Raw genomic sequence first — 26,004 nt, forward strand, 5'->3', positions numbered from 1 at the left:
TTCCACAATGCTACCGAGCTGCCCCTAATGAAGTTCAATGATGAAGTTTCAGAGAACATTGAGCCGGGTGTCAGGGTCATGGTGTCTCGACTTCCAAAGGGGTTTGAAAAAGTCCCACATAATAGATTTGTTAGTAACATTCCAGCAGATGGGGTTAAAGGGGCAGTGACAGCACGGATACAAAATTGGAAAAGTGGCAGAAAGGATAAAGTAGTGGTGAGCGGTTGTTTTTCAGAGGGAGGGATTTATACAGAACCAATCAGTTCAGCCGGCAGTTCTAGTCCCATTCCCAGGGCTTTTTAGATTTAAATAACTTCCAGCCTATATCCAGTTTGCTGATGACACTGAGTTAGGGACATGGTTAGTCGTGTAGGTGGGAGCAGCAAGTTTCAAAGGCTCATTGACAGATTCAGTGAGTGAACAGAACTGTGGCCGATGGTGTACATCATGGGGAAGTGTGAGGTCATCCAGCTTGGAGCAAAGACAGATCAGAGAATTCCCCAAATAGTCAGAAACTTGGTACTGTGGAGGAGCAGAGAGTGAGAGCTGAGTGAGACCTGGCGGGTGGATAGAGAGCAGCAGCAGAGCCCGCCGAGAACAGCCGTGAGAGAGAGAACGAGAGTGACAGCAGAGTGAGAGCGGCAGTGAGAGAGAGAACGAGAGTGAGAGCAGAGTGAGAGCGGCAGTGAGAGAGAGAACGAGAGTGAGAGCAGAGTGAGAGCGACAGTGAGAGAGAGAATGATGTGACAGCGAGTGGACCAGTAGAGACGTGAGAGCAAGTGAGAGCGCAGTGAGAGAGACGAGTGACAGCAGAGTGAGAGCAGCAGTGAGAGAGAGAACGAGAGTGACAGCAGAGTGAGAGCGGCAGTGAGAAGAGAACGAGAGTGACAGCAGAGTGAGAGCGGCAGTGAGAGAGAGAACGAGAGTGACAGCAGAGTGAGAGCGGCAGTGAGAGAGAGAACGAGAGTGGCAGCAGAGTGAGAGCTGAGTGAGACTGGCGGGTGGATAGAGACCAGCAGCAGAGCAGCCTGAGAGCGGCAGTGAGAGAGAGAACGAGAGTGACAGCAGAGTGAGAGCGGCAGTCAGAGAGAGAACGAGAGTGAGAGCAGAGTGAGCGGCAGTGAGAGAGAGAACGAGAGTGACAGCAGAGTGAGAGCGGCAGTGAGAGAGAGAACGAGAGTGACAGCAGAGTGAGAGCGGCAGTGAGAGAGAGAACGAGTATGACAGCAGAGTGAGAGCGGCAGTGAGAGAGAGAACGAGAGTGACAGCAGAGTGAGAGCGGCAGTGAGAGAGAGAATGAGAGTGACAGCAGAGTGAGAGCGGCAGTGAGAGAGAGAACGAGATTGACAGCAGAGTGACAGCAGAGTGAGAACGGCAGTGAGAGAGAGAACGAGAGTGACAGCAGAGTGAGAGCGGCAGTGAGAGAGAGAATGAGAGTGACAGCAGAGTGAGAGCGGCAGTGAGAGAGAGAACGAGATTGACAGCAGAGTGACAGCAGGGTGAGAACGGCAGTGAGAGAGAGAACGAGAGTGACAGCAGAGTGAGAGCGGCATTGAGAGAGAGAACGAGAGTGACAGCACAGTGAGAGCGGTGGGGGAATAAAGAGCAGTGGGGGAGGGGTTGAAGCAAACCGGACATGTTTAAAATAAATACTCAAAAAGCATGATATCACAGGAAAGTGTCAGCGTAATCAGGGCATTAGTGTAGAACAGGTCTACAGGCATTAAATACATTGAATAGCTTTAACAAGGTACTAATTAGATTCTAAAAGAGGGAATAGGTTTAGTTAGACCATGGATGGCCAGCTGAGACCTGCTGCTTGCAGTTCCTGATCCCATGTGGGAACCTCTTGACCACTTCAGGTGTCTTGGGGACCAAATGTGTAGGAAGTGTCTCCAGCTGCTGCAGCTCAAGTTTAGAATTTCCGAGCTTGAGTGGCGGCTGGAGCCACTGCGGAGCATCCGGGAGGATCAGACATTCCTGGATCCTATGTCGCAGGAGGTGAAGATCCCAAAGACAAATAGAGAATACCCTGAAGGAACTATGGAGCGAGTTAAAACGCAGAGCCTTGAGAGGGTTAATCTCTGGATTACTGTCAGTGCCACGTGCTAAAGAGAGTAGAAATGTGGAGAACAGGAGCATCAATACATGGCTTGAGCCTGCACGGAGGGAGGGATTCAGATTAATGGGACATTGGAACCAGTTATGGGCCAGGAAGCAGCTATTCACTGTCTATCTGCCTGATCGGGAGGGTCACTTGTGTGGGTCAGGAGGGTTTGAGCTAACCTGGTAGGAGGATGAGTACCAGTGCGGAGAAGTAGAAAAGAAGAATAAGTGGAGAAGAAAGTAGAACCGTATTTGACAGGAGTCGATGAAGTAGGAATCTAAGAGGAATACATGGACAGGTTTAGAATGTGTGTGTGTAATCAGACAAAGTGTGGGAAATAAGATTGGTGAGCGAGAAGCACAAATTTCCAGGTGAGAATATGATGTAGTGACAATGATGAAATTGTGGTTTAAAATGGTGAGGATTGGGTGTTTAATGTTCAAGGATACAAAAAGATCAGAAACGATAGTGAAGAAAAAAAGGAAGGCGTGATGAGAGAGTGATAGAGGAATAAATCTGTACGGAAATCACAGAGATGTTTAAGAATTCTCCCCGTGTATGCGTGGGTTTCACCCCCACAACCCAACGATGTGCAAGATAGGTAGATTGGCCACTCTAAATTGCCCCTTAATTGGAAAAAATAATTGGGTACTCTAAATTTATTTTTTAAAAAGAACAAGAGAGTGGCGAGATCCGGGATTTCTGAAATGTGTTCAGAAGAATTTGGTTGACCGAAATGTTCTCGGTCGAGCTCGGAAGGATGCATTGCTGGATCTGGTGCTGGGGAATGAGGTGGGCCAATTCTGTACCTGTCAGTCTCTATTAGTGCAAGTGTGGAATTAACTCTGTCTCAATCTCGGTTACTGTGTGTGAGTGCACAATAACTCTTTCAGTCTCTGTGCCTGTGTTTCAGAGCAGAATCATTGCTCTGTCCAATTTGTTAGTGCGTATGAGAGTGGAATTAACTGTAAGTCTTTGATACTGCATATGAGTGAAGCACTAAATCAATCTGGGTCTCTGCTGGTGTAATGAAATGTAGAATTAAATCTCTGACAATGTGTTATTTTATGTGAGTCTGATATTACCTCTATCATTTATTACTCTATCTTCTATCCGCTATCTTCATTACTGTATTTCAGTGCGGCATCAACACTGTGTCAAACTCTTACTGTGTGTGAGTGAAATTCACTCCCTATCAGGCAATCTATAATAATGTGTGTAATTAACTCGCTGTCTGTCAGTCTCTGTTGCTGTCTGTGTGTGGAATTCACTCTCTATTTGTCAATCTGTAATAAAGTGTGTAATTAACTCGCTGTCTGTCAGTCTCTGTTCCTGTCTGGAAGTGGGTCACTGTCAGGGTCACTGCCACAGGGTTCAGTGCTGGATTCTCAGTCAATTACAATCAATATTAATGACTCAACTGAAGGGACCGACTATCCCCAAAGTTTCAGACAATTCACAGATTAGTGGGAAAGTAGGTTGTGAGGAGGACAAGGAGTCTGCAAGGGGATATCGATAGGTTACTGAGTGGGCATTAATGTGGCAGATGGGATAAAATGTGGGAAATGTGAGGTCATCCAAGTTGTTGGGAAGAACAGGGAAAGAGAATATTAATTACAGGGAGAGAGGTGGCAGAATGTTGCAATACAGAGGAACCTGGCTGTCCTTGTACATGAATCACAACACGTTAATGTGCAGGAACAGGAAGTAATTAGGAAGACAAGTGGAATCTTGGCCATTGTTCCAAGGAATTTGGGTATAAAAATAGGGAGGTCTTGCTGAATCCACAGCGAATGACTGAGATTACAGCAAGTATCCTGTGTAACATTTTGTCTCTTTAGTTTAGGAGGGATGAGGTATTGTCTTTTGTGGAAAGTTGAAGCAAACTCGGCTGATCCTCATTGGAGTTGTGAAGAACGAGAGATGATCTTATTGAAATGTAAGATTCTGGCGGCGTTTGACAGGGTAGATGTTGAGAGGAATGTTTCCATTTGTGGGGAAACAGAACTAGAGACAGTTTAAAAATAAACCATCTCCCATTTAAGATGCCGATCATTGTGTCACAGAACTGCTACGACACAGGAGGAGGCCATTTGGCCCATCATGTCTGCACCAGCGGAAATCTCACTGAAACTGATCCAATTCAGCTGACAGCTTGGGGTTTGTCATTTGAAAGGTTTAAGAGGAATAAACTGCGATGGCCGGGAATTGAAGCCAGGTCAACTGCTTGGAAGGCAGCAATGCTCACCGCTGTCCCATAAATTGTTCATAATACATTTTTAGAGAATTCGCTGAAGGCCATTCAGCCCCTTTAACCTGCCCCACAAATAATCATATCCAATGTGGGGATTGAACCCATGATTGTGAGAAGGGTCTGAAGCTCTACTAACTGAGCTAGCTGAGGGAAAGAGAAATTCATTTTCTGAAAGTGTCCTTAATCATTGTAATTCCCTCCCCACGAGATTCTAGCCTGGGTTGGACAGAGTTTTGATCTACAAGTGAGTCAAGGGTTATGGGCCAAGGCAGGAAAGGGAAGCTGAGGCAATAATCAGACCAGCAATGAACTTATTGAATGACGGAGCAGAGCTAATGGGCTGAATGGCCTTCCCCTGCTACTAGTCCTTATGTTCTGATTTCCGTCAGTGTGGAGCTGGCTCTCTGTCTGTCAGTCTGTGTTACTGTGTTTCAGTGTGGAATTAACTCAGTCTGATACTGCATGTGTGTGGAGTAGATTCTCTGTCCATCACTTTTGTATGTGAGTGTGAAATGTCTCTGTTACTGTACAGGAAACAGTTAATCACCTTTTAGCAGAAATATTTGGGCCCTATTGGACTCAACTGTGCTCATGGTTAAACCCATCAGCTTTTCCTCCATCTACACTCCAGTTCAAAGTCAGACAACAAGAACATACCTCCAAAGAAAGTGAGGGACCGACTTCCACATCCAACATTCACCCTGATTCAAAAGTGTTCTTCATTTGTCTCTTTCTGTTCAGGTTCTCAGCAACACCTTCAATAATTCACAGTACAATCATGTGGACTCTGGAAATCTGAAACAAGGTTAACATTCTGGAGGAACACAACAGGTCAGGCAGCGTCTGTGGAGAGAGAAACAGAGTTCATGTTTCAGCTCAATGAGGATCAGCCTGGATTAAAACTCTTCCTGATATCTGCTAATGGTGGCCACAGTTCCTCCAATTCTGTGCCCCCAGAAAGTGCTTTATCCAACACGCTGAGTTGCGCAGGCACTGAGAGTGGGAATGTTCCCCATGGCAGCCCCACGCAGGGAAATCTGTGTATGAACTTTCCCCACTGCCATTTGTGAGCATGGGATTCACTCTCTATCTATCAATCTATAATAATGTCTGCAACTAATTCTGCCTGGCAGTCTCTGTTCTTAAATGTCTGTGTAGAATTTGTTCGATCGATCAATCTATAATAATCTAGCCATGATGTGGAGATGCCGGCGTTGGACTGGGTTGGCACAGTAAGAAGTCTTACAACACCAGGTTAAAGTCCAACAGGTTTGTTTGGAATCACTAGCTTTCGAAGCGCTGCCCGGAGCACTCACCTGAGCAGGGACCAGCTGCTCAGAGCACTCACCTGAGCAGGTACCAGCTGCTCAGAGCACTCACCTGAGCAGGTACCAGCTGCTCAGAGCACTCACCTGAGCAGGGACCAGCTGCTCAGAGCACTCACCTGAGCAGGGACCAGCTGCTCAGAGCATTCACCTGAGCAGGGACCAGCTGCTCAGAGCACTCACCTCAGCAGGGACCAGCTGCTCAGAGCACTCACCTGAGCAGGGACCAGCTGCTCAGAGCACTCACCTGAGCAGGGACCAGCTGCTCAGAGCACTCACCTGAGCAGGGACCAGCTGCTCAGAGCACTCACCTCAGCAGGTACCAGCTACTCAGAGCACTCACCTGAGCAGGGAACAGCTGCCCGGAGCACTCACCTGAGCAGGGACCAGCTGCTCAGAGCACTCACCTGCGCAGGGACCAGCTGCTCAGAGCACTCACCTGAGCAGGGACCAACTGCTCAGAGCACTCACCTGCGCAGGGACCAGCTGCTCAGAGCACTCACCTGAGCAGGTACCAGCTGCTCAGAGCACTCACCTGAGCAGGGACCAGCTGCTCAGAGCACTCCCCTGAGCAGGGACCAGCTGCTCAGAGCACTCACCTGAGCAGGGACCAGCTGCTCAGAGCACTCACCTGAGCAGGGACCAGCTGCTCAGAGCACTCACCTGAGCAGGGACCAGCTGCTCAGAGCACTCACCTGAGCAGGGACCAGCTGCTCAGAGCACTCACCTGAGCAGGGACCAGCTGCTCAGAGCACTCCCCTGAGCAGGGACCAGCTGCTCAGAGCACTCCCCTGAGCAGGGACCAGCTGCTCAGAGCACTCACCTGAGCAGGGACCAGCTGCTCAGAGCACTCACCTGAGCAGGGACCAGCTGCTCAGAGCACTCACCTGAGCAGGGACCAGCTGCTCAGAGCACTCACCTGAGCAGGGACCAGCTGCTCAGAGCACTCACCTGAGCAGGTACCAGTGCTCCAAAAGCTAGTGATTTGAAACAAACCTGTTGAACTTTAACCTGGTGTTGAAAGACTTCTTACGATAATAATGTATGTAACTAACTCACTGTCTGTCAGTCTCTATTGCTGTATGTGAGTGTAGAATTCAGTCATTATCTCTTAATCTATAATAATATGGTTAACTAACTGTCAGTCTTGGCTACTGTATGTGAACAAGAACAAAGAAAATTACAGCACAGGAACAGGCCCTTCGGCCCTCCCAGCCTGCGCCGATCCAGATCCTTTATCTAAACCTGTCTCCTATTTTCCAAGGTCTACTTCCCTCTGTTGCCGCCCATTCATATACCTGTCGAGATGACTCTTAAATGATGTTATCGTGCCTGCTTCTACCACCTCCGCTGGTAAAGCGTTCCAGGCACCCACCACCCTCTGCGTAAAAAACGTTCCACGCACATCTCCCTTAAACTTTCCCCCTCTCACCTTGAAATCGTGACCCCTTGCGGGCATGAAATTCACTCTCAGTTGTCAATTTATAATAATCATAGAATCCTTCCAATGGAGAATAAAGCCATTTGGCCCATCAAGTCATTACCAATCACCCGAAAGAGCACTCTTCCTTGGCCCATTCCTTCCCTACCCCATAACTCCACATAACCTGCACATCCCTGGATATTGTGGGGCAATTTAGCATGGCCAATCCACCTATCTTTGGACTGTGGCAGGAAACTGGTGCACCCAGAGGAAATCCATGCAGACAAGGGGAAATTGTGCAAACTCCACACAGGCAGTCACCCAAGATCGGAATCAAAACTGTGTCCTTGACGCTGTGAAGCGCTGTGCTAACCACTGTGCCACCATGCTGCAAACAGTATGTGTAACTAATTCACTGTCGAACGATCTCTGTTATAGTACATGATTGTGTAATTCACTCTTTGTTTATGAATCATTAATTTGTGTGAAATTTACTATCTGTCCATCAATCTCTGTTACTGCACAGGAGTGTAGAATTTAGTCTCTATCTGTCAATTTATAAAATTTGTGTAATTAACTCTCTGTCTGTTTCTGTTCCTGTATGTGTGTGGAATTCACTCTCTATTTGTCAATCTATAATAATGTGCGTAATGAACTCTCTGTCCATCAGTCCCTGTTAATGTATGTGAGTGGAATTCAGTCTCCATCTGTGAATATGTAATAATGTTTGTTATTACCACTCAGTATGTCAGTCTCTGCTCCTGTCTGAAGGTGGAATTCTGTCGATCTGTAATCATGTGTTACAATTCAATCACTGTCATAATCAGTGTGGAATTTAGTCACTGTTAATCATCAACAATGTATGGAATTAATTTTATGTTACTGCATGTATCTGGAGTAGATTCTCTGTCCATCATTTATTGTATGTGAGTGTGCAATGTCTCTGTCACTGTACAGGGAACAGTTAATTTTGTTTTATCAGAAATGTTTGGGCCCTATTGGTCTCAAATGTACCCAGTGTTAAACCACCAGCTTCTCCTCCATCGACACTCCAGTTCAAAGTCAGACAACAAGAACATACCTCCAAAGAAAGTGAGGGACCGACTTCCACATCCAACATCCACCCTGATTCAAAAGGGTTCTTCATTCGTCTCTTTCTGTTCTCAGTTTCTTAGCCACACCTTCAATAATTCACAGTACAATCATGTGCACACTGGAAATCTGAAACAAGGTGATCATTCTGGAACTGCACAACTGTTCAGGCAGCGTCTGTGGAGAGAGAAACAGAGTTCATGTTTCAGCTCACTGAGGATCAGCCTGGAATAAAAGCAGAAACCATTGGACGTTTGAAATCCGAAATAAGCAGAGAAAAGGCTGGAAAAGAAACCTGAGCAGATTGAGCAGCCTGTGTGTGGAGAGATAAAGAGAGTTAGTGTTTCAGCTCTGTGAGCTCTGATCAGAAGTGGGAAAAGTTTCAGATGTAATAGGTTTGAAAGAAGGGCCGAGTGGGCCAAGGACAAAAGGAAGGTGTGTGATGGTGTGGAAGAGAGGAGAGAGTGAGTGAGAGAAAAGTGAGTTGTCCAGGGCCAAAGGGAATGGAGATGGAGGAAGAACAGAAAGAAAAGCTGAGTCTGGAGCAGGTGAGCTGCGAAGTGAAATCAATGCAATGAAAGAAAAGGAAAGAAAGTGGAGGAGAGTTTGCGCTGTGAAATGGTTCAGCTCAATGTTTCTCTCAGTCGCCTTCAGTCTGCAATAAGCATCCGCTTCATGGAGCCTCTGCCCCGGCTCCCTCCCCGCACATCCGCCGGAACCGGCAGCTCTGACCCGGCCTCTGAGACTCAGTGCTACTGCGGCTGCGCACGGCCCTGCTCAGCTTCCAGGAGCCGCACCGCGCATGCTCCGCCCATACTGGCAGGTTTCCGGGGCGGGGCTCTACCTTGCGCCTACGCAGTGCGGACAATCTGAATGAAATAGCCCTGATTCTCCCCCGCGCGGCATTCTGGGTCATTCTGTTCACCATTTTAGGGAATAGTGTCGCAGGTGGGGTTATGTTTCAACTTGTCTTATCTGTCCTAACTATTTCGTCGCGAATCAATGAAACTCCTGTTCCTGACCTGAACCTCACGAACCTCATGAAAATATCTTCCTTTCTGTATTTGTTGAATTATTTTGAAATTTATTATCATAATAATAATTAGTAATAACAATAAATATTACTAAGAAATTAATAATTAATAAATTTACAATCGATGTTAATAATAAAATATAATAATAATATTAGTCTGAGTCTGAACTATTTCAAACTGCATTTTCAGGATCACAACAACTCGCTGTCTATGTAAAGAATAAATGTTTCCTCATTGCATTTATTTTTAGCCAATCATGATAAATCTATCTCCTCATGTCGTCACAGGAACAGTTTATGCCCATTTAATATTTTAAAACTGTTCATGGTTTTCACCTCGATCAAACCTCCTCTTAACCTTAGTGCAAATGCGGAATACCAGGAATGCTTGAACAATGAATTAAAATTCCAAAAACTCTGAGTACACAACAAGCCAGCACCTGTGAACACATACAGAGTTAATGTTTTATGATTCAGCTCAAAGTCTGCCAAGCGGTATTTGTCGAGAAAGCTATAATTAGGGGAACTGATAGCATCCTTTGGAAATAGGACCGAAAGTGCCGCATGGTATGTTATCTGCCCCGTGCTAGGGTGAGGGACATCTCTAACCAGCTCAAAGCATATTGGATGGGAGAGAGAGGATCCAGTTGTTGTGGTCCACTTTGGGGAAAGAGAACCTGTTTGGGGATTATCAGGAACGAGGAACAAAAGTTAAAGAGCAGGTCCTCAAGATTTCTCATCTCTGGATTACAACCCTTTGCAAATTGGCAAAGGGATGAGAATATTCGGAGTAAACACGTGGCTAAAGGAGTGGTGGAGGAATAAGGGTTCCATTTCATGGGGCACTGGCATCAGTGTTCAGACACGAGGGATGTGTACCGTTGGAATAGTCTCCACCAGAATCAAAGTGGAATCAGTGTTCTGGCGGAAAGGATAAAGTAATAAAAGCACCTAGGAAGCCTGATGAATCACACCTGAAGTGACGGCCCTTGTGTTCATACCAGCCATGTTCAACATTAACGTTATTTTTTTTTTAACAGTACAGCACAGAACAGGCTCTTCGGCCCTCGATGTTGTGCCGAGCAATGATCACCCTACTTAAACCCACGTAACCCGTATACCCGTAACCCAACAATCCCCCCATTAACCTTACACTACGGGCAATTTAGCATGGCCAATCCACCTAACCCGCACATCTTTGGACTGTGGGAGGAAACCGGAGCACCCGGAGGAAACCCACGCACACACGGGTGTGCAGACTCCACACAGACAGTGATCCAGCCTGGAATCGAACCTGGGACCCTGGAGCTGTGAAGCATTGATGCTAACCACCATATAAGGTGCTTATATGTCAGGTGCTTATATATAAGGTGCTTACATGTCAGGTGAGCTTTGTAATACACTTTGTAGTTTCTAAGGCCTGGCCCATAACAAATGGAAGGTTAAAACTCCAAGAAGTATAATGGTTAATGGGAACCAAAGTTGCAGATCGGAATGTTGGGGCTGAGTGTTATCAGAGATAAATAAAGCAGGTAATGACGAGTGAAAAGTGTAGTGCACAAGATAATCCTGCAAGGGAAAGACAAATCAGTAGACATATTTTGAAACCTTCTACCTATATGCACGCAGTTTTCGTAATATTATCAATGAGCTGACAACACAAATACAGACAAATAGGTATGATGTGGTGGGGATTACTGAAACATGGTTGCAGGGGATCAGAACTGGACGAATAATGTCCAATGTCCAGTATTCCGAAAGGATAGACAGGACACAACAGGAGGTGGGGTTGTTTTATTGCTTCAAGGTGACATCCAGGCTGTATTAAGAAATGATATTGGCACTAAGGGCCAAAAGGTTGAATCGATCTGGGTGGTAATAAAAAAGCAAGGGCAAAAACTTGTTTTTAACGGCGCCCGAGCAATCTTCCAAAGTGAGAGGTAGTATAAACCAAAATATAATGAGTGCTTGTGAGGAAACAGCCGTAATCATGGGTGATTTTAATATGCATATTGACTGGATTAATCAAGTTGGCAAGGGTAGCCTCTAGGAAATGTTATAGAGTGTACAAGGGATTGTTTCTGAGAGCAATATGTTATGGGACTGTAGGATGGGATTCCGATCACCATCCACACTAGAAATTCGCTGATGCAGTCACATTGGGGAGAGGCCATACACCTGCTCCGAGTGTGGGAAGGGATTCACTCACGTATCCAACCTGCTGAAACACCAGTGAAGTCACACTCTGGAACGACCTTACACCTGTTCCATGTGTCAGAAAGGATTCACCACGACCTCCAATCTGTCCGCACACTAGTGAGTTCACACTGGGGAGAGGCCATTCATCTGCTCTGTGTGTCAGAGGGGGTTTCAAAACCACATCCAACCTATTCACACACCAGCGAGTTCACACTGGGGAGACACCATTCACCTGCTCTGTGTGTGTGAAGGGATTCACTCAGTCATGTCAGCTAACTGAACAGCAACTTGTTCATACTGACCAGAGACCATTTCAATGTCCTGAGTGTGAGAAAAGCTTTAAAAGCATAAAGCAGCTGCTGGAACACCAACAGCCTCACACTGGGGAGAGGCCATTCCCCTGCTCTGTGTGTGGGAAAGTATTTCCTCGGTTATTCCATCTGCAGCAACACCAACTAGTTCACAGTGATCAGAGACCTTTCCAATGTCCTGACTGTGAGAAGAGGTTTAAAAGGAGCAATGATCTGCGGCAACACCAACACACTCACTCTGGAGAGAGGCAATTCCCCTGCTCCGTGTGTGGGAAGGGATTCACTCGGCCATCCAATCGGCTGCATAATCAGCGAGTTCACATGTGAGTGCCGGGTTTGGATTCTGCTATTAATCAGACTGAATCCTTATCACGCTGACTGTCAGAGTTTAATTGTTGTGTTCTGAATCTCTCCTAAAATTGTCCTGTAAATTTTGAGGTCTATTAAATCAATTATTCTTGTTTGAAATGCACACTATTTTGAGTTCTTAAATTCTCAAAGATAAGTGGAGATGAATTGATGTCCGGTTACTGACTGTTCTATTGTTCAATTTTTGCTCATTTCCAACTCTGAAATTATTTCAGTTTTCCTCCCTTCAATTACTGTCAGAGACAAGTGTCATCGCCTCATACCTTCCAGAGTGTCTCACAGCCTTGGGATTCAGGGAAGGGGGTCAGTAACATTCCCCGGGTTTCTAAACACAATACCCAATCTATGAATCATTTTCAGCTCCTGGACTTACTGTGTGTACCAAAGCATCTCTCTCACCTTTAATTTATTTTCTGAACACATCAACACACTTACAATGATAACAGCAAATTACTGCGGGTGCTGGAATCTGAAACAAAACCAGAAAATGCTGGACGATCACAGCAGGTCTGACAGCATCTGTGGAGAGAGAAGGGAGCTAACGTTTCTAGTCTGAATGAATCAGCTTTGGCAGAGAAAGTAGAATGGGAAAGGTGGCCATTCCAAGGTTTGCAAGGGAAATTGGAGACAGTATTTGATCCAAGGAAGGAGCCCACAAAGTGACCGGGAAAACCAACAGGTCTGAGGATTGGGAGAAGTTTAGAATTCAGCAAAGAAGGTCCAAGGGATTGATTAAGAAAGGGAAAATATAGTACGAGAGTAATGTTGCAGGGAATATAACAGACTGTAATACTATCTATAGGTCCATAGAACATACAGTGCAGAAGGAAGCCATTGAGTCTGCAGCGACCCACTGAAGCCCTCACTTCCAACCTATCCCCGTAACCCAATAACCCCAACTAACCTTTTTGGTCACAAAGGGCTATTTGTCATGGCCAATCCACTTAACCTGCACGTCTTTGGACTGTGGGAGGAAACCAGAGCACCTGGAGGAAACCCATGCAGACACCGGGAGAATGTGAAGACTCCGCACAGTGACTCAGTGGGGAATTGAACCTGGGACACTGGCGCTGTGAAGCCACAGTGCTAGCCACTTGTGCTACCGTGCTGCCCAGAAGATAAAAATATTGGTGAAGACAAAAGTAGATCCTTTACATTCAGAAACAGGAGAATGTATAATAGACGATAAAGAAATCTCTGAACAGCTAAATACATACTTTGGTTCTGTCTTCACAAATGAAAACACAAATAAGAGTCGGACTTAATGCCTATTTTTCAAATTGGCAGGCAGTGAGTGGTGGGGCACCGCAGGGATCGCTCCAGCTGATCACAATATATGATTTTGAGGAAGGAAAAAATGTAACATCTCCATATTTGCAGATGGCACCATGTTTGGTGGGAGGCTGAGCTGTGAGGAGGATGCAGAGATCCTTCAGAGTGATTTGGACAAGTTGAGTGAGTGGGAAAATGAATGGCAGATGCAGTATAATTTGGATAAATACGAAGTCACCTACTGTGGCAGCAAAAACGAGGTAGCAGACGATTATCTGTATGGCTATAAATTAGGAGAGAGGATGCGGAACAAGAGCTGGGTGTCCTCGTACACCAGTCACTGAAGGTAAGCATGCAGGTACAGCAAGCGGATGGTATGTTGGACTTCATTGCGAGAGGTTTTGAGTACAGGAGCAGGGATGTTTTGTTGTAATTATCCAGGGCCTTGGTGAGGCCACACCTGGAATATTATGTGAGTTTTAGGATTGCCATTCTGTGGCACTGACTGTGATGGTTAGTTTAATTCTGTATCTGTCAGTGTTGGACATTAGTTCTGCAGTCACCAGTGTCTGAGTCACTGTATGAAAATTCCCTCTATCATTTACCACCATTGGAAATGGAAGTCTGGTCAGAAATTATCTGTCACTGTCACAAACTCCATTATCAGCGAGTGGACTGCAGCGGTTCAAGAAGGCAGCTCAGCACCACCTCCTCAAGGGCAATTAGGGATGGACAATAAATGCTGATCCTGCCAGCGACGCCCACATTCCATGAATGAATTAAAAGACAATCTGCGGGCTCCGGGCCTCAGTGTGTTTAACAGTTACTGAGGTGAAAACTGGAACTAACCCCCTGGAATCCGGAGCAAAGCCGGAAAGGAGGAGACATTCCATCCTGGGAGATTCCATTTGGTGTGTGAATGTGTAGATGTGAATATTGTGTGAGAGAGAGTGTATGAAGGGGCGGGTGGGTCTGACTAATGGAACTGTGTTTGTGTGTCTGTTCTGATCAGGAGATCTCACAGTCTCTCTTATGGAAAATAAAATGATTTTTCAATCAAAGGATCCCCTTAATGTTCTGCTCAGTCCCAAAGTTTGATTTCAGGACAATGGTTTTGTTAAATTGAAGATTTGAGTGGAAAAGTAGAGAACATGTCAGCTATCGCGTGTGAGAGCGAGATCAGTGCAGCAGTAAAACGGGGTTAAATGGAAAATGGAGACCTCAATTCGAGTGAAAGCTTTTCAACAGCAAACATTGGAGTGTGGGAGACATGAAGGATGCAGCCTGGATCTGTGGAGAATGGGAATTTGAGTGGAATTGGAGAGTTTGCGAGGAGAGAGAAACACAGAGAGGCTGGAGGAGCCGGCAGCTGACAGCAGCTCTCTGCTCCGTCCGCTCTCTGCCTTTAAGTTGCTCTGTGCCGCCACCACTGGTTTCATTCCTGATCCAGTTCTGACTGTCACACATTTTCTACACAGTCTCGGATATGACTGAAACTGCAGCCGCCCAAACGGCTCCTCCAGCCGCTCCTGCTCCAGGCAAATCCCCCAGGAAGAAGAAGGCGGCTCCCCGATCTAAGGCAGCCGCTCCCAAGTTGTGGAGATGCCGGCGTTGGACTGGGGTGAGCACAGTAAGAAGTCTTACAACACCAGGTTAAAGTCCAACAGGTTTGTTTCAAACACGAGCTTTCGGAGCACGGCTCCTTCTTCAGGTGAATGGAAAGGCTTGTTCCAGAAATGTTTATATAGACACAGTCAGAGATGCCCCGGAATGCGAGCACCTGCAGGCAATCAAATCATCTTTGATGATTTGATTGCCTGCAGGTGCTCGCATTCCGGGGCATCTCTGACTGTGTCTATATAAACATTTCTGGAACAAGCCTTTCCATTCACCTGAAGAAGGAGCCGTGCTCCGAAAGCTCGTGTTTGAAACAAACCTGTTGGACTTTAACCTGGTGTTGTAAGACTTCTTACTGTGCTCCCAAGTTAGGCGAGCAGATCCTCCAGCTTGTGGCGGGTTGCAGCGATCGCAACGGGATGTCCCTGTTCGCCATAAAGAAAGCTTTGTCTGGCAGCGGAGTGGATGTGGCCAAGCGCGGCTCCCAGATCAGGTTAACTATCAAGAGGAAGGTGGAGAAAGGCTCCCTGGTGCAGACAAAGGGACAGGGCGCCTCCGGATCCTTCAAAATCCCCAAGAAGGAAAGCCAGGGGAAAATGGGAAAGGTGAAGAAACCAACAGCCAATAAATCTTTAGTGAAGAAAACAGCGGCCAAGAAGGTGAGAACAAAGAAAACAGCAGCTCAAAAATCTCCAGCCAAGAAATCCGCAGCCAAGAAAACTCCAGTGAAGAAATCTACTGTCAGGAAAACAAGCAGCAAAAAGGCGGCAGCTGCAAAAAAGGCGGTGAAGAAAGCAGCGCTGAAGAAAAAGTCTCCTGGGAAGAAGGTCAGTGGCGGAAAGCCTTTAACAAAAGTGAATCAATGGAAGGCCAAGCCCAAAGTGAAAGCAGCAAAGGCTAAGAAAGCAGCGCCAGGAAAGAAGTGAAAGAACGCGAGCAAATTGTAAACCTCTGAACCCAAAGGCTCTTCTCAGAGCCGCCCACATCTCTCCGGAAAGAGCTGATCCCCCTTCAATTGATCCTTGTGCCGGCGCTGGGAGCAGATTTCAGATAGAAATTATTGTTATGAAATGGAAGGTTGCCGGTTTCTCACTGACATGCGCTGTACCCAGCATCTCCCTCACTCTGTAATAAAAGTAAGAAGTCTTACAACACCAGGTTAAAGTCCAACAGGTTTGTTTCAAACACGAGCTTTCGGAGCACGGCTCCTTCTTCAGGTGAAGAAGGAGCCGTGCTCCGAAAGCTCGTGTTTGAAACAAACCTGTTGGACTTTAACCTGGTGTTGTAAGACTTCTTACTGTGCTCACCCCAGTCCAACGCCGGCATCTCCACATCATCTGTAATAAAACACAGGGATGTCCGGGCCCCATTGCAACTGGGGATATGTCCGGCTTCTCTCTCAGTTTCTGCTCGTTTCCTTTTCACAGATTCAGGGGGAAGAGTGTATGAGACAGGAACCCGGGCGGAGAAAGCCCGCCTCACAACTCAAAGCCCAACACATGAGTTTGTGTCGTTCAGCTGGAGTGAAGTGTTAGGAAATTGTCCAACCGTCTGGGAGGGGAGGTGTGTGGGGATGGAGCAGAAACTGGGATTGAAGTGGGAGCAGACGGGCTCACTGGCTCTGGAAAGGACTGGATTTCGGCGGCAATATTACTAAATGTTAATTGTAACAGCTCAGCACTGAAAAGCTGCTGGTTTCTGACCCAGTTGAATATGAGGCTCCAATCTGTAACCTTGGTGCCGAGTGTTGTGTTCACTTCCATTGTGGAGAATTGAATAATGTGGGTTGGAGCAGGCAGGAGGCGGAGCTGGATGGTCAAAGACATTTCACTGCTCTGCCTGTCACTCAGTCTGCTCCCCGCCTCTCTCTCTTTCTCAGTCAGGTCGGGGCGGGCTGTATAATAAAGGAAAGTGCAGCAGCTCATCTCTCATTCAGCAGCCATTTGACTGAAGAAGCATCATGTCTGGCAGAGGGAAAGGAGGCAAAGGACTGGGCAAAGGCGGAGCAAAGCGGCACCGCAAAGTGCTTCGTGATAACATCCAGGGCATCACCAAACCAGCAATCCGCCGCCTGGCTCGCCGTGGCGGGGTCAAGCGCATCTCGGGTTTGATCTATGAGGAGACTCGCGGGGTGCTGAAGGTTTTCCTGGAGAATGTGATCAGAGACGCCGTCACCTACACTGAACACGCCAAGCGCAAGACGGTCACCGCCATGGATGTGGTTTACGCTCTCAAACGCCAGGGCCGCACTCTCTATGGATTCGGCGGATGAGAAACTCAATTTGACAATTTGACAAAACCCAAAGGCTCTTTTAAGAGCCGCCCAATCCCTCACATGGAGAACACTGACCTTAGAATGACAGCAGAATAACGCATGCTCGATGGTTTGGCGAGGTATAACTGTTGAGACGGGTAGCGTCAAACCTGTAACCACGCATAATGAACACTGACATTGATCAGATAAGTCTTCCAACACCAGGTTCAAGTCCAACAGGTTTGTTTCAAACACGAGCTTTCGGAGCACTGCTCCTTGCTCAGGTGAATCAAAATTCTTACTGTGCTCACCCCAGTCCAACGCCGGCATCTCCATATCATTGTTCAGAGACACTGTTTGCATAACTGATCTGTAAACACCTCCTCCGTCCATCTCCCCAAGACCAGTCGCTAAACGAGTCAGTCAACGTTCCCTTTAATAGTTTACGCTTTGCAATGAAATAACCGATATCACTGATCGGATTAAAACAATATACAATTCCGCCCCTCAATAGGAGCTTTATCCCAGTCTCTTGTACAACAATCAGGGAGTAATTCTGAAATTAATCCGGGTGTTCAGGCATTGAGTCGAATCTGAGACAAAAATGGGAGCAGGAATCATTGAGATGTTTTTGATATTCACAATTTGTGATTCAATTATTTCGGTTTTCCCAAATATCCGTTCCTTGTCCCTGTGAAATTGGCGGGCTTTTTGAAATTGATGGTTTGTCAGTTGCAGGTCCACCAATCAGGGCCCTGATATCCTTGCCGCCCATCGCTCTTTTCAAACTTGTCCACGGGATCGGGCTGCATCCAATGAGGAGAAGAGGGCGGTCACTATAATGCCTTAAATAGGCAGTGAGAGAGCGGCGCCAGCATTCTCAGCCTCTGCCTTTCACCCAGTTTCACATCATGGCCAGGACCAAGCAGACAGCGCGCAAATCGACTGGAGGCAAAGCTCCTCGCAAACAGCTGGCTACCAAATAAAAACAAAGGCTCTTTTAGGAGCCACCAAGTCTGTCAGGAAGGGAGCTTCTCCACCCAATTCCTCTCGGTTGACGTGTGATTTCGAATATAAGCATCGGCTTTCGGAAGATTTAGTGAAATACTCACATACACCAGAATTAATCGGATGGACCACGGGTCACCCTTCTGTGAAATGAAAATGGCTTATTGTCACGAGTAGGCTTCAAATGAAGTTACCGTGAAAAGCCCCTAGTCGCCACATTGCGGCGCATGTTCGGGGAGGCTGGAACGGGAATTGAACCGTGCTCCTGGCCTGCCTTGGACTGCTTTAGCCTTGTGCTAAACCAGCCCGCAGAGAATGGGTGGCTCTGAAAAAGCCTCCCGGTCCTGGTTAAGAGTCGCTAAATCGACAAATAAATGCTGCGACCTCCTGTTGCTGGTTCCAATGCTGAAGCCTCTCAACATTACAATTTACGCTCCATTGGAATGGAGTTTCTCTCGTCTCCTTATCTCGGAAGGAGAATTGATGATAACATGAGGCTCCGAGTAAGAAACGAGTCACAAATATTAACTTATTGCAGAAACATCTACACATTAAATAGTCGAGCAGAAACTTCCGGAGAGATTACAGATCGCAGACTTCCTTATATGAGCAATATTATTGAAACTAAAATCATTTCTGTTCACTGATACTTTTATCCGCAATAAACACCGTCAATTCACATGTATCATCTCTACAGAATATATAAATAATGGCGCGCACAGAATGCTCCAAGGATTGACGTCGTAAAGCGTAAAACATTTGCACATTAAGCAACAGAGCAGAATCTCTGACGGTCAGACAATAGTTAGGCCTTTTTCAGATAAAGTGAGTGGCTCTGGAAAGAGCCTTTGGGTTATTAGATTAAAGAATGGTCGCTTCACTTCTTGCCGCTGGCAGCGCTGCTTTTTTTGGGCAGCAGAACGGCCTGGATATTAGGCAGCACCCCGCCCTGAGCGATGGTCACCCCTCCCAGCAGTTTGTTGAGCTCCTCGTCGTTGCGGACGGCCAGCTGCAGGTGTCTGGGGATGATGCGGGTCTTCTTGTTGTCCCGGGCCGCGTTCCCGGCCAGCTCGAGGATTTCAGCGGTCAGATACTCGAGCACAGCAGCCAGATAGACCGGGGCTCCGGCACCCACACGCTGGGCATAGTTACCCTTTCTCAGGTGCCTGTGAACACGGCCCACCGGGAACTGCAGTCCAGCCCGGGAGGAGCGAGACTTGGCCTTGGCCCGAGCTTTACCGCCGGTCTTTCCTCTTCCAGACATTGTCACAATCTCACAGACACTTTCACACAGAATGAACAATTTCTCTAGCATTTACTGTTCTTATAAACTGATAACTCCTCTGATTGGTCGCTGCTCAATTCACCTAATTTGCCTATATTCCCCACCAATCAGCTCCCTGGAAACAGAAGAGGGCGGAATTTACCCACAACTACCAGCAGAAGCTGAGAATTTGTCCATTTCAAAAAGCCGCCAATTTCATTGTGGGAAAGGCGCGAATTCAAATAAAAGTCGTCCTTGGTCAGAGATTTCAAATCCCTTCTATTTATTTGGTTTGATTCAGCGCTTCCCGTCACCAATCACAGGCGCGGGTTTAACATTTAGTTTAAATGTGGTTCATTCTCCTCCCGCTTTCTAACTGTCCCGGGCGGGAATCAATCCCTGTTCACAGCATTCCCGGAAGGAAAACGCTTCGTTCAGACTTCAGTCAGGACCGAGTGTCCTTCACCGAAAACGGAGTGGGATCGAGTCCTCAGACTGTCCTTATTCCGCTCTGGGATAATCCCATTCCCGACTGTTACCCTGCGGAGAATTACTGGGAATAAAATGATGGATCAATGAACATTTCAGGAATTGGGATTTCCTGCTAAAAACAGCAGCTGATGAGGTGATTTGGGGGCTGTGAAAATAACAGAATAATAACAGCTTTCAGCACAAAGCCAAGGCGGCGGAGTGAGTTCTGCCTGAACCAATCGGAGAGCTGGAGAGAAGGAGTTACAGGGTTTGATTGGCTGATATTTTCAAATTCCAAACTCGCGCCAATTTCATTGCAGGAAAACTCCCAAATAACGGAACGGCTCAATGTTCAGGAAACTATTTGAATGTCACACTTTGTGATCTGTTTACTGGATTTTCCCTCCCAGAATCCTGGCTCTATTTTAGGAACAGTTTGAATTTGTAACTCTCTTATCTGTAACCGGCGGTAATAAGACCCCGTTCAGCAATTTAAAACGGAGCAAATCTCAGCTGACTGCAAAAGCAGAAACATAGAGATTACCAACCAACTCCTTCACACAGGCCACACAGGGACAGAGAGAAAGGGCTGATTTCTGAGCCTCTCTCCTGAAAGCGGCCGGGAATGTTGCACTGGGAAGGGTGGAGAGAATCCCCGACTCTATCCCGCCGGTGGAACAGGCAGCTTTGTGTCCGGAGAATAGGGAGGGCCGGGGAGAGGCAGATCTTAAAGCGCTGCAATGGACACATGTCCTGTGTGTGCTCAAATCTCGCTGATTCCGCCCCCTGGGAAACTGCGGAAATAACATCTTCATTCCCGCCTTTACTCTGTTCCGGTAGCGGGAAACACATCACCGAGAAAATAATAATAATTTCCTTATGAATTAAAATCGGCAGTTGTTAAACTATGAATATATTTATCAATAAACTTAAATTATTCCCTCCTGAAATTGTTTCTCCTCATTGTCCGTCACAAATACCAGACTGGGTTTAAAATCCGCTCTCAATTCAGTTTGAGTGTCTATTCTGTGTGAAACTGTCTGTGACGGGCGGGTATGAAGCCACATTCACAACATTCTGGAACGGGACAAATCTCTATCCTCCAGAAAGAGATTTCTCATGAAGTCAATGCGGGAAAAGATGGTGCAGCATTTTCACAGAGATTGTGGGTGGCTCTTAAAAGAGCCGTTGTGTTTGGGGTGGTTTTCAGTCCATTGTGCAGTTTTACTTGGAGCTGGTGTACTTGGTGACCGCCTTTGTCCCTTCCGACACGGCGTGCTTGGCCAGTTCCCCGGGCAGCAGCAGGCGCACGGCGGTCTGGATCTCCCGGGAGCTGATGGTGCGGCGCTTGTTGTAATGGGCCAGGCGGGAAGCCTCACCCGCGATACGCTCGAAAATATCGCTGACGAACGAGTTCATGATGCTCATGGCCTTGGATGAGATGCCGGTGTCGGGGTGAACCTGCTTCATCACTTTGTAGATGTAGATGGAGTAACTCTCCTTCCTCGACTTTCGCCGCTTCTTGCCGCCCTTTACTGCTGGTTTCTTAATGACTTTCTTGGCTCCCTTCTTGGAATCTGGTTTCGATGTTAGTTTCTTCTCGTCAGCCATCTTCAGTTTCACCCAGAAATAAAGCAAACTCCTTCCGAGCGCTGCTTAAATAGACAGAGCCTCACATCTATGCTAATGAGGAATGGGGAAAGGAATGATTGTGATTGGACATTGTGAAAATGAGGGCAGCAAGTTATGTTCTGTTTATTTGATTGGATATGTGAACAGACCAATCAGATTTAGGATTTTCCACCAATCAGAAACCTCTTTTCGATAAACAAGAAATACATTTCAGAAAGAATGTCTCCAGTCCCATTTTGTCAGTGGGTAAAGATTCACAGGGAAATGTCACCTGGCTGTCGGTTAGAGAGAGACCCTTCACCACAGAGCGACTGTGCGGGATTCCTTCAGGAACTGGGAGTGTGATTTACTCACTCTCTGATACAGTGTGTGAGTGTGGGATTTACTCACTCTCTGATACAGTGTGTGAGTGTGGGATTTACTCACTCTCTGATACAGTGTGAGAGTGTGAGATTTACTCACTGTCTGATACAGTGTGTGAGTGTGGGATTTACTCACTCTCTGATACAGTGTGAGAGTGGGATTTACTTCCACTCTGATAGTGTGTGTGTGGGATTTACTCACTCTCTGATACAGTGAGAGTGGGATTTACTTCCACTCTGATAGTGTGTGTGTGGGATTTACTCATTCTCTGACACAGTGTGAGAGTGTGGGATTTATTCACTCTCTCATACAGTGCGTACGTGTGAGATTTACTCACAATTTGATACAGTGTGAATGTGGGATTTACTCTCACTCCGCTAGTGTGAGAATGTGGTATTTACTCACTCTGATACAGTGAGAGTGTGGGATTTAATCACTCATAGGTACAGTGTGTGTGTTTGTGTGAGTAATACTAAGATGAGGCCGAACCAACGTTCAATACAGTTCCAGCATAACCTGTGTGTTCTTAAACTCTGTGCCTCAGCTAATAGAGACAATGGTTCCATAGGCCCGGTGTAATGAACTCCAATTGGCTTTATTGGTTGGACAATTGGAGTATGAGCTCCCTCAGTGATAGCTGATTGAGGGGGCCCATATAATCAGCTGTGTAGGCTTTGTGAGCTAGTCTTAAGTTGACTGGACTGCTAGCAGCACTGTTTGCAGCTGCTCCTGTAATATCGTTATTGAAAATAAATATTGGTGTGGTGACTGAACTCCTGCCTCCCGTGGGTTACTACACCCGGGGTTTTCAAGCTCAGGGTCATGACCTGTGGGCAGATCTCGAGATGGTTTCAGAAGGGTGACGGTGATCCAAATCGTCAGAGGAATGGCCAATGGTCACGATTCGCACTTAAAAATGCCGGCAGTGATAAGACGTTAGAGATTGTCGGCCATTCTGCACATGTGCACTTTATGAAGTAGTGCACAGGCCCGGAGCCCAGCAATGTGGACCGGCTCCTCCTGATGTTAGCGCGCTGTCCCGGGCCACTTTTTTTTCAGGAAATTATGCAGACCTCCCACCGGAAGTGGTGGCAGAGAGCAGGTCACATGCCTCATGCGCTGACATCACGTATTGTGGGCACGAGAGAGGTTCCTTCGTTTTGCTGCTGCCAGCAGTGCTGGTGTGACCTCCAGGGCCTCTGGTCAACTACCTGAAGATCCCTTGACGAAGCTGAAAACAGGAACAAAGCAGCACAAAGATGATTATTTGAGGGGTGGGTTTATAAATTGTGCCACTGCAATCAGGAATCACATTTCATGGGTGTTACATGCAGGGAATTACTGGCAAATGAAAGATTAAAACCCTCAAAACGTCAGAGACATTTGAAGACTTAGCATGGCGAGTTCGAGGACAAACTTCTGTAATTTTTTCCAATGGATGCAGTGAGATCTTAAATCATCAGCTGAAGCCATTATCAGAAATGTAACATTGAATAACAAAGCAGTGAGATGGTGGGGACCAAGCAGGCTCACCTGTCACAAAGTGAAAATGGTGGTTCGCGAAAATCAGCTGGCAATGGTCGCAAAGGCCGGTCAGTGTGGGTCCCAAAGGCTGGTCAGTTGGTAAAAATGGGACCCCGGCAAAACAGTTTGATACATACTGCCATAGGCTTTCTTAACCATTGTATCCAGCTGCTCTGCTACCTTAAGATACTGGTGTCCATGCACACCAAGATCCCTCCGGTCCTTAGTGCTTCCCAGCATCCTGCCATTTATCATGTATTCTCTTGTCTTGTTTGTCCTGCCCAACTGCATCTCTTCCAGATTGAATTCCATTTGCCACTGATCAGTCCATCTGTGTCCTCCTGTATTTGAAGGCTATCCTCCTCAATATTTACCACCCAAGCAAATTTCATATCATCAGCAAACTTACTGATCAACCCTCCTATATTCATATCTAAAGCTTTTATCTGAACCACAAACAGCACGGGCCTCAACACTGATCCCTGTGGGAACCCACTGGACACAGTTTTCCAGTCAGAAAAACACAACTCCACCAACAGCCTCTGCTTCCGGCCACTCAGCCAATTTTGGATCCAATTTGCCAAATTGCCTCAGGTCCCACAGGCTGTGACCTTCGCTGTCAGTCTCCCATGTGGGACCTTATCAAAAGCCTTGCTAAAGTCCAAGTAGACTACGTCAAAATGCATTTCACTGATATACACCCCTGTTCACCTCTTTGAAAAATTCAATCAAGTTGGTCAGACATGTCCTCCCCTTAACAAAACCATGCAGACTGTTCCTGATTAATCCCTACCTCTACAAATGCAGATTAATTCTGTGTCTCAGAATGGCTTCCAATAGTTTCCCCATCACTCAGGTTAGACTGCTTGGCCTGTAGTTTCCTGGTTTATCCTTTCCTCCCTTCTTCAATAATGGTACCACATTGGCAATCCTCCAGTCTGCCAGCGCCTCTCCTGTGGCCAGAGAGAAATTGAAAATTATTGCCAGTGCCCCTGCTATTTCCCCCTTGCCTCACTCAGCAGCCTGGGATACATTTCATCTGGCCCTGGAGCTTTGTCTACTTTTAAGCCTCCCACTCAGAACATCCTCTCTGTCCATATTAACCTCTTATTACTGTACCCACACTGTCCTTCTCACAGGTGGACACCGACACAAAATACTCATTCCGAACCCTACCTCCATCCTCCAGTTCAACACACAAGTTACCACTGTGCTCTGTCATGGGCCCTACTCTGTCCTGAATTATCATTTTACCGTTAATGTACTTGTAAAACAACTTTATTTTACGTGCATGTTTCTTTTCAAGCCCCCTTTTCGCTCTCCTAATTTCTGTTTTCAGTTCCCTCTGGCACATTCTGTACACCTCGAGAGCTTCTGCTGTTTTGAGCCATCGATATCTCCCACAAGCCTCCCCTTTTCTACTGATCCAACGCTGTATATCCCTCAATATCCATGGTTGACTGGATTTGTTGGTCCCACCCTTTTCTTGATTGGAACATGTTGGCCCTGTACTCTCCCTATTTCCTTGTTGAATGTGTCCCACTGTTCTGTCACAGATTTACCTTAAGTTCTCTGCTCCCTATCTACTCTGGCCAAATCATATCTGATCTTATTAAAATCAGCCTTCCTCCAATCGAGAACTTTGATCTATCCATCCATGTCCTTTTCCAGAACTATCTTGTACTGAATGAATTATGATCACTGTCTGCAAAATGCTCCCTCAACGATAAATCAACCACTTGCCCAGCTTAGTTACTGAAAATGAAGTCCAAGACCCCCTGTCTGGTCTGACCTTCTACGTATTGACTTAAAAAGTTCTCCGGGATGCATTTTACGAATTGCACTCCCTTTAAACCGTTCACACTATGACTACCCCAGTTCGTATTGAGGAGGTTGTAATCCCCCACTATCACACCCCTATTACTTTTCCACTTCTCTGAAATTTACTTACATATTTGCTCTTCTATTTCTCTCGGATAGTTCGGGGGCCTATGGAACACTCCAGCAATGTTCCTTTTTGGTTTTTAAGTTCTACCCATTTGGCTTCAGTTGAAGAGCTTTCTAAGATGCCATCTCTCCCTCCTGATGTAATTCATTCCTCGATCAAAATTGCGACACCCTCTCCTCTTTTACCTCCTGCCCTATCTCCCCTGGAGATCCTGTTGAGCTTCCATCCTTCCCCCCCTCCCAACCGTGATTCAGTGACAGCAAATACATCATAACCGCATGTTCTCACTTCATCTACCTTGTTCGTCAGACTCGCAATCTCGCTGTGGTATATACCGCATACTTACTGTTTACAATTCAGTTAGCGGTTTGTGTGTGTGTGGGAGTTTTATCCTCAATGTCCCTGTGATATATAACACATTTTACTGCTTACTGATCAGATATTGATGAGTAACTGTGTGTTCGTATGTGTGAGAGAGTCGTCATGAATGTGTGCGAAAGTGTGTATTACCCTCACTGTCTCTCTTTGATACATCACA

General features: G+C 46.5%; 5 protein-coding genes across 15 annotated transcripts in view; 2 read left to right on the plus strand and 3 right to left on the minus strand.

Annotated features, from left to right (window-relative positions):
- The window catches only part of LOC119959009, a 478,444-nt gene extending 469,516 nt beyond the window's left edge, over nucleotides 1-8,928 (minus strand). For 4 of the 10 annotated variants that reach the window (XR_005459122.1, XR_005459129.1, XR_005459126.1 and 1 more), the window contains exons 1-2: nucleotides 8,191-8,927; nucleotides 5,019-5,204 (exon numbers count right to left, since the gene is read on the minus strand). The gene's annotated coding sequence lies outside the window, so the exon portion shown is untranslated. Of the gene's footprint in view, nucleotides 1-5,018; nucleotides 5,205-8,190 lie in introns of all 10 variants that reach the window. The other 6 variants (XR_005459125.1, XR_005459124.1, XR_005459127.1 and 3 more) reach the window with 4 other exon arrangements.
- A 5,860-nt stretch (nucleotides 8,929-14,788) lies between these two features.
- On the plus strand, nucleotides 14,789-15,928 carry LOC119958857 (histone H1-like). Its single transcript, XM_038787361.1, has 2 exons — nucleotides 14,789-14,964; nucleotides 15,350-15,928. Exons 1-2 carry the CDS (start codon nucleotides 14,872-14,874, stop codon nucleotides 15,926-15,928), a joined length of 672 nt encoding a protein of 223 aa, XP_038643289.1. The 5' UTR covers nucleotides 14,789-14,871.
- LOC119959013 (late histone H2A.L3-like) lies at nucleotides 15,062-19,940 on the minus strand. Of its 2 annotated transcripts, XR_005459131.1 has the most exons (2): nucleotides 19,070-19,940; nucleotides 15,062-15,103 (listed from the first exon to the last, which is right to left on the minus strand). XR_005459131.1 is itself a non-coding variant. In XM_038787561.1 (1 exon), exon 1 carries the CDS (start codon nucleotides 19,577-19,579, stop codon nucleotides 19,142-19,144), a length of 438 nt encoding a protein of 145 aa, XP_038643489.1. In that variant the 5' UTR covers nucleotides 19,580-19,940; the 3' UTR covers nucleotides 18,898-19,141. The 2 variants fall into 2 exon arrangements, 1 of the variants encoding a protein (XP_038643489.1); XM_038787561.1 differs by lacking the exon at nucleotides 15,062-15,103 and having other exon boundaries at nucleotides 18,898-19,940.
- Nucleotides 16,935-17,327, plus strand: LOC119959020 (histone H4). Its single transcript, XM_038787567.1, has one exon. The coding sequence runs from the start codon at nucleotides 16,963-16,965 to the stop codon at nucleotides 17,272-17,274; it is 312 nt and encodes a 103-aa protein (XP_038643495.1). The 5' UTR covers nucleotides 16,935-16,962; the 3' UTR covers nucleotides 17,275-17,327.
- Nucleotides 19,941-21,165: 1,225 nt separating the features above from the next.
- On the minus strand, nucleotides 21,166-21,610 carry LOC119959017 (late histone H2B.L4-like). The gene has a single exon (XM_038787565.1). The coding sequence runs from the start codon at nucleotides 21,608-21,610 to the stop codon at nucleotides 21,224-21,226; it is 387 nt and encodes a 128-aa protein (XP_038643493.1). The 3' UTR covers nucleotides 21,166-21,223.
- Nucleotides 21,611-26,004: the final 4,394 nt, after the last annotated feature.

This window comes from Scyliorhinus canicula, chromosome 31 (assembly GCF_902713615.1).
Source record: "Scyliorhinus canicula chromosome 31, sScyCan1.1, whole genome shotgun sequence".
Taxonomy (NCBI): Eukaryota; Metazoa; Chordata; class Chondrichthyes; order Carcharhiniformes; family Scyliorhinidae; genus Scyliorhinus; species Scyliorhinus canicula.

Bases quoted from the DNA above. Each gene is read 5' to 3' on its own strand.
- LOC119958857 (XM_038787361.1), top strand. From the start codon at position 14,872: ATGACTGAAACTGCAGCCGCCCAAACGGCTCCTCCAGCCGCTCCTGCT. The intron at 14,965-15,349 runs GCAGCCGCTCCC...TGGTGTTGTAAG, and splicing joins AGGCGGCTCCCCGATCTAAG to ACTTCTTACTGTGCTCCCAA.
- LOC119959020 (XM_038787567.1), top strand. From the start codon at position 16,963: ATGTCTGGCAGAGGGAAAGGAGGCAAAGGACTGGGCAAAGGCGGAGCA.
- LOC119959013 (XM_038787561.1), bottom strand. From the start codon at position 19,579: ATGCTAGAGAAATTGTTCATTCTGTGTGAAAGTGTCTGTGAGATTGTG.
- LOC119959017 (XM_038787565.1), bottom strand. From the start codon at position 21,610: ATGGCTGACGAGAAGAAACTAACATCGAAACCAGATTCCAAGAAGGGA.